At 33.6% G+C, this 15,997-nt stretch overlaps 1 protein-coding gene across 2 annotated transcripts in view; it reads left to right on the top strand.

The window, feature by feature from the left end:
• COL11A1 (collagen type XI alpha 1 chain) overlaps positions 1-15,997 on the top strand; it is a 196,897-nt gene that overhangs the window by 154,922 nt on the left and 25,978 nt on the right. For both annotated transcript variants that reach the window (XM_055340297.1, XM_055340296.1), the window contains exons 47-54: positions 1,632-1,685; positions 3,553-3,606; positions 4,817-4,870; positions 10,414-10,467; positions 11,082-11,189; positions 11,480-11,533; positions 12,174-12,227; positions 13,437-13,490. In XM_055340297.1, the coding sequence (XP_055196272.1) occupies positions 1,632-1,685; positions 3,553-3,606; positions 4,817-4,870; positions 10,414-10,467; positions 11,082-11,189; positions 11,480-11,533; positions 12,174-12,227; positions 13,437-13,490 (486 nt within the window). The remainder of the gene's footprint in view (positions 1-1,631; positions 1,686-3,552; positions 3,607-4,816; positions 4,871-10,413; positions 10,468-11,081; positions 11,190-11,479; positions 11,534-12,173; positions 12,228-13,436; positions 13,491-15,997) is intronic.

The raw sequence follows: 15,997 nt of genomic DNA, 5'->3' as shown, positions 1-15,997 counted from the left end.
AAGAATTTACTTTTGTTTAAGTTGCAATGCGTGCTACTTAACAACATGGATTTAAAATGAAATATTAAATGTTAAAATCTACTTGCCTGTTCAAGAATTTGAGTTTGTGTGCTCTATCAGTGAATTATAATCTCCAAGGTTGCACATCTTGGAATCTAAAATTTTAGCAATCTTTCCCAGCTAGTTTTTAGGCAAGCTAAAATCTAAAATACTACCTGGCTATGTCCTCCCAGGAACTTCCTAGTAATTCTAGAAGCTACTATCAAATAATATTAACCGTTTGGGACGTACATGCAACTGATTATTTTCCTAGACATCCAAGTGACATTTGAGAACAAGGAAATGAAATTTTCGTGTATGTTGTCCATTATAAATTAGTAATTAAGACTTTGTCATAAAAATAAATAAATGCCATGTTAAAAAATGTTTACAGATATACTCAGTAAAGTAGCCTCTCTGCAAACTGAGAATCATGTGGAATTAGGAGGTCATAAAAATAGTTTAGTGGGTTATTACCAGGGTTTTCTAAAAGTGAAATATAACAGGACAAGGTAAAAATATCAAAGATCATCATCTGTGTATTAAGGACATTATTTTTTGAAACTCATCTTTCAGCCATTTTGCATGTGCACATTTAGGGAGTAATAAGTGATATATATTTATTACTATGGGTCATGGTCAAATAATTTGCAGTCACTGCAGTGTAGTGCCAAGTCAATAATTTTACTAAAATGCCAGCACAGATTTATAGCTTTTGTGCTGTGTATTTTTATTTCTTAAAAAATTGTGTCTGAAATACTACTATACACATATTTAAAATAAAATATGTATAGGGTGTATAAGGTGTAAATAAATGATGGTAATAATACTAAAAACATTAAAAAATTAAATGATCCATAATTTTACCATATTAAAACCTATTGCCACTTTTACTATTTCTGTCCAATAATTATTATACCTATTTTAAGCATATTTCACAGATAAACTTATACTAGATTATTTATTTGAAAAGAAAGAGCACGCTTGTGCTCCCAAGCAGGGGGAGGGGCAGAGGCAGAGAGAGAAGTAGACTCCCCACTGAGCAGGGAGCCCTATATGAGGCTTGATCCCAGGACTGTGCAATCACGACCTGAGTGGAAATCAAGAGTCTGTCGCCCAACCAACTGCACCACCCAGGCGCCCCTGGAATACTTATTTTCAAAAGAGTTTTGTCAAATTGGTACATAACTATGAAAACCTCACTTTAGTAAGGTGTCCTAAAATCATTTGGGACAGGATTTTTCAGAAAAATCTTTGCAATGGCAGTCCTATATACTTCTCATAAAAGATGAAGCAAATGATTAAGTGTTCATGAATTCCCAGATTAAATTATGGTTTTAGTTCATGTAACTAAAATCAAACAGTATAATATTATACAAAGCATAAATTTTATTTGAAAACGTAGGTATGAGATTTTATTATATGCAATTAAAACTTGCATTGAATGTATTTTGACAGGTGACAGTTTCTAAATCTTAATTTCATGTTCCTGTTGGCATTATATCTAATTTTGATTTTATATTAGAAATTGGCCAAAAGTTTCCTTTTAAATACATAGTGACTTTTCCTGTCTTCCTATTATGTTTTCTTAGGGACTGCCAGGCCCGCCTGGTGAAAAAGGTGAAAATGGGGATGTTGGTCCCATGGTAAGTTTGTATCTTTTAGGATATTATGGTTATTGTGAATTTTCCTATTACTAAAATCTTTCTTCAGATCTAGTAATATTAACAAAGTAGTCCTGAAGGCCATGATTTTTCAGATGGCTGCCTCCCTCTTTTCCCACCCAACCTGTCTGTGACCATTGGAGTCTCTCTCAGCAAATACCTCTCGTTCTGTTCCCTTTTTCACTTTGCAGTAATGGTATATGCACATGCGGCATTACTGATTGATATGTGGTTATCTACGCTTTTGTTTCTAAGTATATGTACTATTTGTGTCTATATAAACTGCCAAACTTCAGGTTTTTATTAGTTTTTAGCTCCCGACTTTGAAGTGCACCAGGTAAAGAGGAGGAAATAGTCACCTATGATTTGGATAATTAGCAAAAGTTAGCACAAAACTGTACTTTGTAACAAATTCCTAATTTAATAAGGGATTCTATCTGAATTAGAAGGATATGACAAGATAATTTGCACTTACTGATTCTGGCTTTCTGCTCTTAAGTATGAATCTAAGGGTTCACTAAAACTTTGAAATACACATATTTGTTCCTTGAGCATTACCTTGGATAAGGAAACAATTATCCAAGGTAACTGAAATCTATAATAAAATGTAATGAGTAAATTTCCTAATCAATCCTTCCTTTCAATAAACATTGCCCCCATCTCTTACTTCCTTCAGAATACATGTTTTGAAATTTTTACACTTGCATTTTAGATTTTATTTTCTTCAAATAAGGAAATATTCTTTACATCACAGCAAACTTAAAAACAGGGAACATAATAAACATTGCTGACTCAACTAATACTCTGAGCAGCATCGGGTACATAGCTCCTTTCTAGATGTGATTGCTAAGGTTCCTTCAATCATTAATAGATTTCTCTCTGACATTACTAATAATAATAGCTATTAGTAAGGAAGTTTTCAACAAAGATATTAGAATAAACTGTGACTTTTAAAAGTAATTCTAATGCCCTGGTATTCACTACAGACTAATTTAATCACAACCTTGAGGTAAGGGGTTCCAGACATCAGTATTTTGTAAGGAGTGCCCTGAGGTCTTTTTAGTGAACAACCGGAGAAAGAACATTGTTCTTTAATCTTATTTCTGTTCTAACATGTAGAACATAAGAGCTGACACACATACACACAAAAAAAAAACAGAATATACAAATAAAAAATACTTTTATAGAATTAATAAATTCTAAATCTAATCAAGCACCATTTCTTGTTCCAACTTTGTGTTCCTTTTTAAATCAACATTCTAGCATATTCTAGTATAACATATTTCTGTTGTATTATGAATTCATTGTACCAGATAGTAGCAATAGCCTGATTTTCTAATTTTTAATCAAATTGTTTGCCCGCAGTCCTAATTTCCTCCTAGCTTTGTGTAGAGACTCATTTGCTAACATGATATTATATCCATCAACAATGACTTATAACCCTGCTATGGTTCACCAGTTATGATTTTACAGCATGAAACTTCGTTTCATTTTATTTTATTTATTTATTTATTTATTTATTTATTTATTATTATTTATTTTTTTATTAATAAATTTATTTTTATTGGTGTTCAATTTACCAACATACAGAATAACACCCAGTGCTCATCCCGTCAAGTGCCCCCCTCAGTGCCCGTCACCCATTCACCCCCACCCCCCGCCCTCCTCCCCTTCCACCACCCCTAGTTTGTTTCCCAGAGTTAGGAGTCTTCATGTTCTGTCTCCCTTTCTGGTATTTCCTACCCATTTCTTCCCCCTTCCCTTCGTTTCATTTTCTTGATTGCAAAATGAAGATGTCAGAAATATAGTGTGTTTGGTCCTCATAAACCTTCATATTCATCTCTTACAGGGTCCACCTGGTCCTCCAGGCCCAAGAGGTCCTCAAGGTCCCAATGGAGCTGATGTAAGAACTGTGAAATATATGTTAATTATTTTGAAGTTGTATAAATGTCAGTATTATTTAATGACAGATGGTATATAAGACACTGTGAAGATAATTGCACTATTGCTAAATGTTTAAGTGGACAAGAGCTCAAAAATCATCTACTCACTACATTTCATTTTATAGGAAAATAAATAGGCTTTATAGGGAACTGGTCACCTCACATATAAAAGAGGTTCATAGTTCACATTCAATATAAGATATATTAGAGAATTATATGCAAGATATCTTACCATGTAAGATGTTTCCGCTCAATTGTGTAAAGACAGTCTTCCCCATGCTTAATAATCGACCCACTGCTACAATATTACAGGATTTGAAATGTAATGCCACATTTATCTTACTGTTACCATTAGCAAATGTACAGTGTGTTGTCATCTCTCCTCTGATCTCAACTTTTCACAATGAAAAAGTCGTTTATTCTTGTTTTCAATTGCTCTTGTTATACCTGCTTTTAATTAGCTCAGGCCAGAATGGGGTAAAATAGACTAGGAATAGATGTACTAAAAGAGCTTTTAGGTTTTTTGGTTTTTTTTTTTTTTTAAGACTTATTTATTTATTCATGAGAGACAGAGAGGCAGAGGGAGAAGCAGGCTCCATGCAGGGAGCCCGATGCGGGACTCAATCCTGGGTCTCCAGGATCGCGCCCTGGGTGGAAAGGAGATGCTCAACCGCTGAGCCATCCAGGTGTACCGAGCTTTTGCATTTTAATTCTCCTTAAGTAATATACAGGTTAAACGAGGGTTCATACTGTTTTCAGCATGGATCACCTAACTCTTAACCAGAGTCATACTTTGATCCACATCAAAAATTTACAGAATCACCCTCTATTCTTCCCTATGCAATGGGCAAGGATTTTGAAATTATCTTCTGCATATCAACCAACATGACTAGAGTTGGAAAGTTTTCTGGCATATCTTTGAAATTCTGGTGAATTTGAAAATCAATTTAATGTAATTAAATTATTTGCTAAAAAAAATTTAAAATAAATAAATAAATTATTTGCTATCCAGTAAATTTGACAATAACGGACATCATTTTGTCCCATCCTTCAATGACTTAGAATATTCTTGCATATGCTTCTCCCTCTTTGAGAACTACCATATATGTTTATGAATTTGTTATTTGTTACAAGAATGAGGATAACTATATTGTTTTTTCTACACTTTAGGGACCACAAGGACCCCCAGGATCCATTGGTTCAGTCGGTGGTGTTGGAGAAAAGGTGAGGAATGTAGTGATATACAGTTTGACCCAGCAAGAAGTAAAGACTTTGATGATATTGGATAATATTTTAAGTACCTCTAATAGTACTAAGTATTTTACACATAGTTATATGAATCCCAGCCAATCCATTTTAGTACTTAAATATTAGTGATGATGTGATTTTGAGACACCACATTTTTTTGTTGCCAGGTATTGTGCTGAGTCCTGAGTTTTTGTTTTTTTTTTTTTTTTTTTTTTAAGATTGCATTCATTCATGAGAGACACACACAGAGAGGCAGAGACATAGGCAGAGGGAGAAGCAGGCTGCTCACAGGGAGCCCAATGTGGGACTTGATCCCCGGGACTCCAGGATCATGCCCTGAGCTGAGGGCAGATGCTCAACCTCTGAGCCACCCAGGGATCCCTAGATTATTTCCTTTAATCAACACAATCACCTCTGATGATAGTATTATTATCCACATTTTTAAGCTGAGACAGCTGATGTTTAAAGAATTTCAGTAATTTCATCAAAGTTTTGTCATTAGAAAGTAAGTCAGGATCTACTCCCATGTAAGTCTGACTAGACTAAGTGTCTCTAATAACACTCATTCCTAAAAAAGAAGATTGGTTGATATAATGGATTTAAATAGTAAAAAGGAATTTTTCAAATTACAAAAGAAACAATCATTCATTTTGTCATACTTGGAGTTGCATTTTCATTGAAATAATATAACCCATCTTTGGCACTTTTCAAAATACTTGGCATGTGCCATAACATCTGGGCTCATATGTATAGCTCCTTTTTTCTCATGAAAATGATTTCATCTAAAATATCTTCTCTTTCTTATTATGAAAATGTCAAAATGATTCTTTAAATTCTTATTTATGAAAGAACATTCATGCTCATTTCTTAATAGAATTTTTAAGAAAATTGACACTGGTCTTAATTTTAAAAAATAGTTGTTTACCAATTTTGAGGGATACAAATTAAATTTAATTCCATAAATACTATACAATGAAAAAATGCAGGTATTTCCTGAAATTTCTAGTTATTAACTAAATGATATCAGAAGAAGACTTGTCCTAATTGTAAAAATGATTCTGTTGTTTGGTCTCAAAGAGTTTTGACATATCACATATTGCGTTTATTTATTTGAAGTAAAAGATTTAACCCTCAGATAAAAGAAGTGTGATAGGATTAGAATGTAGTATTTTTTTTCTCTTTTTTTAAGATTTTATTTATTTATTCATGAGAGAGAGAGAGAGAGAGAGAGAGAGAGAAGCAGGCTCCATGTAGGGAGCCCGACGTGGGACTCGATCCTGGGTCTCCAGGATCATGCCCTCGGCTGAAGGCGGCACTAAACTGCTGAGCCACCTGGGCTGCCCAGAATGTAGTATTTTCATGTGTATATCTGCTAAACACAGTCTACAATTTTGGTTATAATTAATCCTATATGGTCAACTATTCAAATAATTTCTTCATTACTAAATTAGAAGCATTTTAAAATTATTACCTAATTCTTACTGCATAAATAGTCAAATTTTTTTTTTTACTGGCTCTGTTTATATTTCTAAATGTAATGTTTTGTGTTGAAAACATGCAAGTTAGTTGGGGTCGGATTCAAAGAACATTTTTCATTGAGTAGAGTTGTCGTAGGAAGAGTAGCAACAGAGATAACTGGTCTCCGATAGCAAAACTATGAGATAGATGAAGACATTGCTCTTTCTTCCCTTGGCGCCATCCCCTTTTGGCTGTAATGTTGACTAGATGGTTGTGAGAACTGGTCTCTAGTTTTAGTTTTGCCCACCTGGAAATATATGAAATAATCCTTAATAAATATATCCTAAATTTAAAAGCCCTTTCAGTTTATATTACAGTTTCCTAAAGCTCCCAGTTACAGTAGGAGCAGGTTTAAGTACTTCAGTTACAATTATGGTTTTATCTTGTATTATTCTTGAAGATAAACATGGATGCCAGAGTTTTGGACTTTGGGAAAATTATTTTTCCATATTGTTTCCATTTGCGTAAAGGCTATCTGGTAATACCTGGTTAACTTTGAGTCTTAAGAAAATGATTCAGTTAATCAAGATGGTGATTTAACTTCTTACAGTTAAAATGCACCTGATCTAAATTTGTTACACTGAAAAACAGAATTTTAATTTTTCCTATTAAAATTGTTTTTCTATGTGATACGATAGAAATAAAATTCTAATTTTAATTTTGTCTTCAGAATCGAGGGTAATATAATTTGGAGTAGTAGATTGTAGATTTCTGATATCAACTTTGACTCTGGCTGAATGCTTCCCCACTTCTATTTTAGAAAATATATTCCCAGTCACCAATTCAATGAAAAAAAAAATCCAATGAAATTCAATGAAAAAAAAAAAAAAGAGAGAAAAGAAAACTAATAGCCTAATAGCCCTTAGTCATGCTGCACTTTCTTACATATGTTTAACCTGCTTTCCATGTAATAAATATTTGCTATAGATGGATTTTGCACTTCAATTATTTCTTTAAAACAAGGAGATATTACCTAACAAAGATGATTACCTTAAGATATAATGTATACCTTATGACTTTGGGCATACAATTTGCTGTTCCTTCTGAAAAGAGTTTTAACCTGAATAACTGATTGAGTGGGGTAAAATAGTTGCATGATAAGTAATAATAAATTTATAATCTAGAATCTCCTTCCTATGCCATTTTTCTTCACAGAATGTATATCATTGATTATCAGATATTATTCTTCAAATGAATATAGTGTAGCTTTGGTGATGCTAGAAATACAGATTCAATCTATATAAGCAGCCTCTTGCAATATTTTCTTTCTTTACTTGTAATATTGTCCCACCCCCTTTCAAGAGATTCAATATGGAAAATTTTTAAATATTACCAATTTCATCTTAAGTAATTGCTATTTATATTGTGCACACTGGCTCTAATATACTCAAAGGTTATTTTCAAATGTATTTTTAACAAATGAATATAAATGCATTATTCTCAAAGTGAAGATACTTTGTACTAAAACCTTGTCTTTAAATCTTGACATTTATTTTTTTATTTATTTTTCTTTTCAAACTTTTTATTTTATTCAAATTCTAATTAGTTAGCATACAGTGCGATATTGGTTTCAGAAGTAGAATTCAGTGATTCATCACTATTGTGCTAAGTGAAATAAGTCAGTCAGAGAGAGACAAATACCATGTGATTTCACTCATCTGTGGAATTTATGAAACAAAACATGAACATACAGGAGGAAGGGAAAAGAATAAAAGAATAAAAAAGACAATTATTGAACTCCATCTCTTTATCACCTATCATTTTCCTCACTAAAATGGAAACAGTCCTTGCGGAATCAACTTTTCTTTATAATGATCAAGGATTAAAAGGGAACCACAAAATACACAGGTGTGACTAAAAAAGTATAGTTATTTCCCCTCTAGTTCCAACTTCTGTGATACCACCATTCATAAGAAGAAGACCTTTTGTACTTGGTCAATAGATGACCCTTATTTGTCCTCCAGCTTTATTGAGGTATAAAAGACAAATAAGAATTGTATATCTTCAGTGTACAATTAGAAGTTTTGATATAAGTATACAATGTGAAATAACCCCCACACTCAAGCTAATTAATATATTCATTACCTCACATTACTTCCCCTCTCTCTCTCTCTCTCTCGTTAAAGATTTTATTTATTCATGAGAGAGACAGAGAGAGAGGCAGAGACACAGGCAGAGGGAAAAGCAGGGTTGGGTAGCTCCATGCAGAACTTCATCCCAGGCCCTGGGATCATGACCTGGGCCAAAGGCAGATGCACAACCACTGAGCCGCCCAGGCATCCCAAGTTACTTCTCTTTGAATATGATGTGAGAAGACTTCAGGTCTATTCTCTTAGCAAATTTCAAGCATACAATGCAGTATTGTTAACTAGATTCACATTGCTAATATTAGATCTCCAGAACTTATTCATCTTGTGTGTCTGAAATTCTGTAACCTATGACCAACATTTCCCCATGTACCTCACGCCTCAATCCCAGGTGACTAGCATTCTATTGTCTGCTTGTATGAGTTTAGCTATTTTAAGTCCCACATATAAGTGAGATCATGCAGTATACTGTGTATGTTTAAAATACAAAGCATTTAGTATGGACATTTGTAGTGGATTTGAATGGCAAACTGCTTTAGTTTTATTTCAGAGATATGAATAATAGGTCTTAAAATATCACTACAATATTACATATATGTATATATATATAATTCCATCAACCTTAGATAGATGATTTGTTGCTTTGTAAATAATGTAAATGCAATATTTTACTTGTAAGATTTATCTAAAATAACAGGTAATATTTGCTACTCATCTTGAGAGAGAAAATAATTTACACACAATACTACTACTAATAAATTCCCAGGAAATACTTGATATCTTCCATCATTGTGCAGATAATTCAAGAAGTTAAAATATGTGAATATTCTCAAAGAATAAAAAATTATATACACTGAATAGTACATCCTCTGGAGTTTATATTTAATATAATGCATTTCAAACCAATTTAGGAGCAGTAAGTTTATACCAGTTTTATTAGAAATAGCAGAGTTAAAAATTAAAGGGAATTCAGATCTCCCATTTTTTTTTGAAATTTAAAACAATTTCTTCCACTTCAGAATTTCTAGGTTTCACTGATTTTGTGTAGAAACATGTCACGTGAATGCACTGTCTTATTTCACTTGGATGATTGCTGAATCAAATATTATTCATTTTTCAGTGTAACAAAATTACTGACAGATCTTCATAACTAAAACCTACTAATCTAGGAGGTTTATTTATTAATCTGCTGAGGTAGAAATTATCCATCCATATTTATATAGGGAGATCTTAAAAGCTAATGAGCTTACAATGTGTATATTCTCAAAAGGAGCAATTTCAATTACTATCTAAGTATCTTTACGTGTTTTAGAAATACAGTATTTTCTATGTCTTTAGATCTCTACTAAATGTGTTTCATAGGATTTTCAAAATACTGCCAAATGATTTGCTTATTTGCTACTATAAAGATAAAGCAAATTAATGTCTTAGTTAAGAATAAAGGTTCTTTAATCAATAAACTAAATCATAGTATGAATACCGATGCAGCACAAACACAAAATTTGTTAGGAAACACGCAGATGTCTGTTTTGTGTGTTGTGGTGGCAAATTGAGGCTAAGGCTGTAACTATTAAGTCACTGATGAGAATTGTCATATTCAGCCTACATACTTCTGGCTCCTCACTTGAGAAAAAAAAATACTGAAGCCAATAATTAGAAAAATTCCTTCCTCTTAATAAAGTCTTCTACTGCGTTTAATTTGTTTATTTTTTAAATATCTTATTTAAATTCAATTTTCCAACATATAGTATAACACCCAGTTCTACTACCTTCTAAACAATATAATGATTTAAGGTCTAGTCTAAAATGTCATGGTGGTCATCATTGAAGGCAGTTTTTCTGCTGCAAAAACGTAATTTCTATGCTGTTGTTTTTGTCGTTTCTGAGTTTTGAAGCTCATTTGCTTTCTTCTAGGGTGAACCTGGAGAAGCAGGGAACCCGGGGCCTCCTGGGGAAGCAGGCACAGGCGTAAGTGCTAGCTTATTGTCCATACAGGGTGTTAACAGTTTGAGAATTCCTTTTAGAGTCTTTTAAACTAGTAACTTAAATCCTAGCTGTAATTCAGTTATTTACTTTTCCTTTCCAACCCATTAAGAATAATCACAAATGCAGAGCCTTTTCATTTAATAATTTTGCATATCCTGTGTATATTTTGCTCTACGTAGAAATTGAAAAACAAATGACATTTGCCTAAGTTAGAGCATTAAAACTATAAGCCGTGTATACATTTTTTTGGTGGACTGTTCATAAAAGGAGCAAACCCTGCTAAATCAAATAAGCATTTATGAATTGAATTAAGATTGTATTCATTCTAATTTTGTTTGATTTTAACTTGGACTGAATTTGACCACCAGGAAACATCTGGCAATGTCTGGAGACATTTTTGGTTGTCACACTTGGAGGAATGTCACACTTGATGTCACACGCAGGGATCAAATTAGTAGAGACCAAATGCCGTTAAACACCTTGCAATGCATAAGACAGCCCCCTACAGCAGAGTTGCTGATCCAATATGCTGTGAGGCTAAGAAATTCTGATTTAAAGCTTATAAGATAATCATTATTTTTCTTATGTTGTTGTAGGGCCCCAAAGGGGAAAGAGGAGAGAAAGGAGAGGCTGGCCCGCCTGGTGCTGCTGGACCTCCTGGTGCCAAGGGACCACCAGGTGACGATGGCCCTAAGGGTAACCCGGTAAGTGAGCTTGGTCCCCTTTGTAGTGACAACTATGTCAAAGCCACTCAGCTTTTACATAGAAAGGTTAGAAATCATAAAACTCTGGCCCATAGCTGGTGAAGCTGACTTTTCATCGTTTCATATATTCATAAGCATTATCCATTAATTTCATTTTAAAAAATCTTCTAGCAGAAGGGAGATATTCTCATTTGGTTTTGCCATAACCTAGCTCTTAAGAACATCAGAATATCATTACTTTATAAAAACTATTTTTATTTATCTTCTTTCTTCTAAAAACATCATTCTAGGGTCCTGTTGGTTTTCCTGGTGATCCCGGTCCTCCTGGAGAACCTGGCCCTGCAGTAAGTATTACGGGAAAATAAGGGAACTATTTTGACGGGGAGGTTCCCAGTGTCTCTACTATTAATAAAGAAAATTCTCGGTGACTTCAGTGGATCCCCCAAAAATAGAAAGGAAAAGAAAATGTAAACTGCGATCACAACAACAATAATAAAATCCATATAGCTGAAAACAATTAGATCTATGTTGCATGATTATTTTCTTCATTTGGGTCAGTTTTCCACACTTTGCTGGGTTGTACTATCTAAGTAGCAGCATTACTATGATTTCAAAGTTACAGCATCTTTGTTTTTATTTCAGGCTCTCCTAAGATGTAAATCCTATCTCCAATTGTGCCATATTTGTTCATGTGCAGGGATACACTGGCCTTGTATACTAATTACATCCTCTTCCTTTTCTTATATGAACAGCATACTGTATTTTAAATTTGATGGGGTGTGATTTTCACAAATCTTTATTGAAAGAGTGAGAGATATACCACAATCCTTAAAATAGAGCTGAACAACTTTTCTAATACTTTTATTTGTCCAATTAGTAATAATTTATCTCAAGGACTCAGAGAGTATATCATACATTTTTGTTTTAATAAAAATGAGCTCATAGTGAGAAATATATAGGATCACTTTCTATTGCCCATTACAGGGTCAAGATGGTGTTGGTGGTGACAAGGGTGAAGATGGAGATCCTGGTCAACCGGTAAGTAAGCACACTATTTTTATTAGATCTTTACATAGTCTCAAGACGTTTTAAAGAAATAATCAGAGTTTCAAAAACATAACTATATGGGTAGATGTTTTTCTGAAAGGATATAAGTTATATTTGAATTTCAATTAAAAGTCAAACTTACATGGAGTTTGTTACTTGATGTGATTTAAGAAATATAAGCACCTTTGTAATAAAAAAGTAATAATAGCATACTAATTATTTTATCATACTATATCAAATATAACTATTTGTATTAAATAAAAAGATTTTTTAAAAACACAAATAAGACTGAAATTAAGACAGCCATGTTATCAGCCTATCATTAGTGTGATTGTACTTCAGTTACTAACCTAAACAAATTCAGCATTGTATTGGACTACATTTCTATTCTATTCTGTTTTTTTTAAGGTTTTATTCATTTTTTCATGAGAGACAGAGAGAGAGAGAGGCAGAGACACAGGCAGAGGGAGAAGCAGGCTCCATGCAGGAAGCCCGACATGGGACTCGACCCCGGGTCTCCAGGATCATACCCTGGGCTGAAGGCGACACTAAACCGCTGAGCCACGGGGGCTGCCCTCTTTTCTTTTTTTAATTTGAGAATGACTGAGTAGGGGCTTTAGCCACTTATGGTTATTTAGGGAGAGGTAAAGGAAGGCACTAACTTAAGTAGGGGCCAAAGACAAATCACACTCCTAACATAACTTTGTCTCTGATACCATCCCCACTGAATATTTGTAGGCTTATTCTGTGTAGATAGGACTTATGGGTTATATCCTAACATGCTGAGTACTCCTTGGTGTAGAAATGCTACTTCTGTACCAGAAGAAATTTAGAAGTATTTATTTTATGGTTTCACAAATATATTTGATAGGAGTACAGTTATTCATCATATGATTCAGTTCGTTAGTAGGTCTACTAGCTGCTTATCAGATATGTTAGCACTTTTTAAAAGAACAGTTTGAAGAAGAAGAAATTTGTTTCACTTTCTTCCAGCTCTGGAAGAGTTTGCCATCTGAATGTACTGACTTTAATTATGGATATATAGAGAATGTTTAGGTATTTGGAACAGAAATGAGATTATCCAGGAAAGGTAGATATGGGGAGAAGAAAGAAGCGTAGTTTCAGTCCAGGTGTGGAAAAAATGCTATGAACCATAAAACAATGCTCAATTACTTAAAAGGTATTTTTCACATTTTCAAGGGTCCTCCTGGCCCATCTGGTGAGGCTGGCCCACCAGGTCCTCCTGGAAAAAGGGTAAGTTTTTGAAATTCTTTATTTTAAACATCCACTCATTATCTACTGTGTATAAACATTTGTTTAATATTTGTAAGCTGTAGGCAGTACATTACAATGATGCTGAAAGTTATAAGTCATGGAGAACAGGGTCATTTCTTTTGTTTGTCAAAATTCTTATTAAAATAGAACACACATGGACAGATTTAATCTGTCGCAATGAACAGTAGTTTCCCACTCCTCTGAGCTGAGGTCTCCCTCTGTATGAATGTAGGCTGTTATAAAAGACGTATGGAATCCTGAACTCCCACTCTTGGTGGGCTACAGGAAGATGAGATGCTGAAGTCTAGCACTGGCTAAAACCATTGTAAAAACCTAAATGCAAGCATCAATAGAAAGAGCACAGGACTCAGTTACCATGTGGTGTTAGCTTGCTTTCACATGGTCCAGCTTCTCTGGTTTGGAAACATGGCAGGATTTCAACAAAAGAGGACAGTAAAATAGAAATAAATAGATCTTGTTCAAAATATTGGCTCCAGGGGATCTTGGGAGATTTACTTCAACTGCCTTTTTCTTAAGATTGTACTATTTTCATTATAAAACTCTGTTGACCTGCCTCTTGCAGCACTTACATCAATGTACATTGTTCTTCTGCACCACCTTTAGTCTATGTTGTGACCCACCAGCAAACAAAATATGTGGTAAACATCAAAATATATTTCTTAGGTTCATTCGCCTTTCAGTAATCCTAAGGCACAGAATACCTGGGATCACTGTTGATTTCTAATTTTTTTTAAATTTTAATTCAATTAGGCAATATGTAGTACATCATTAGTTTCAGGGTAGTATATTAGTTTCAGTTATTCATCAGTTGCATATACACCCACCTTTCTAATGGTAGTTTGTTTTAGGGGGATTTGCATACTATACATCCTCATATACATACTGTATGAACAGATTTTAATTTTGTCCCTCTGCACTATAAATTTGAGTTAATATTTATAAGCATTTGTCTTTGCCAGAAATGAATTTAGTTTATATTAAACATCATTTCTGAATACAGTTTTCTCTTCACTGACCAAGTGCTTTTTTTTTTTCCCTTCCTCCTTCCCCCTTCTTCTTACATTCTAACAATATTCTGGTTTATGTGTTGCTGAAGTGAGCCCAGATTCTGGCAATATTCTAAATAATATTATTATTTTTGTTTTGTTTTGTTTTGTTATTGGCAACGCCAAAGCATGGCCTGGGTGGGAAAAAAATACATTACAAACCAACCATTGGGCTGTTATTCTTAGAAAGTAATTACAAAGTGTAACATGATTTTTGAGATCTCTTGCCTACTTTTGCCTGCAGTCTGAATGCCATTAAAACTTTCTAGATGGATGAGTAGATGATAATAAACCTTCCTAATAGAATATTGATCAGAATGTTGCGAGTGGCAGTGATACTGAGAAACAAGATTCTGTTATTGAACAAGTAGGAAAATTAAGTTGTCATTTGTAGTACACGAGCATTCTGTCGTGTATTTGTAATACTGGGGAAAAATGTACATTTCCTCAAGGCACTTGAATATTGTACAGTTTGTGTCAATAAACCATGGAATTTTAATACAAGTTATCATTATAGCCTTTTGAAACCAAGAGCTAGTTCCATGCTCTTATATTGAAAAAAATTCTAGAGATCACTAAAATAATTTAAACATTATAAAATGCACAAAATGTACCTTTTAAATGGAATTTTAAAGACTTCAGCTCATATTGCCAGTGGAAAGTCCACGATAAAAAATTAAAATCATCGATATTAAGCGGTAGAAATACAGAAAAAAACCTATCTGTATATATATATATACACACACCATATAATGCATATATATTCTTATCGTATACACAAGTTATTATGTTTGTGCATATAATCTTATTAAATATTCCTTCTACCCCTGTGCCTGTATGCGTGAATGTGAATGGTCAAAAATAAAGAACTAGAAGGAAACACCCCTTCCACATTTACCCAACACTACGATTCAGATCAGAGATGACATTCTTAGGAAAGCCTTCCCTACTGTCAAACTAGAACATGCCTACTTCATCTTTGCATATTTTATAAAGTACTGTCTTTGTTAATTTTGATGTCCATCTTCATAACTAAACTTCATGAACTCCTTAGGACTTCATGGTTTTTTTGTTTTTGTTTTGTATTCTCCATGCACAGCACATTTCTGGCATGTAAAGACAACTTAAATATTTTTTACATGAATGGAAGAATAGACAAATTATAGAATAATACTGCAAAATGTGAATAGTGGAGAGAGACTTATGCTTTGTATTTTATATGAAGTATACTTCTCATGATGAAGAAAATCCCATGTAACAGTGGCTACTGGTAGAGTTTTTAATGGGGGGGCCCGTTTTATTTTCTCATGTCTTAGGAGGCATTTTCCAATCAAAACACTCATTAGTTCATGAAAGTACAGTAAGTGTAATGTTTGCTAGGTTAAGTCCTTGATCATGTTTATGCAGATATATGAAAAA

The sequence above is a fragment of the Nyctereutes procyonoides genome, unplaced genomic scaffold (assembly GCF_905146905.1).
Source record: "Nyctereutes procyonoides isolate TBG_1078 unplaced genomic scaffold, NYPRO_anot_genome, whole genome shotgun sequence".
Taxonomy (NCBI): Eukaryota; Metazoa; Chordata; class Mammalia; order Carnivora; family Canidae; genus Nyctereutes; species Nyctereutes procyonoides.
The sequence above is the reverse complement of the archived record's forward strand: the minus strand, read 5'-3'. Positions and strand labels throughout refer to the sequence as shown.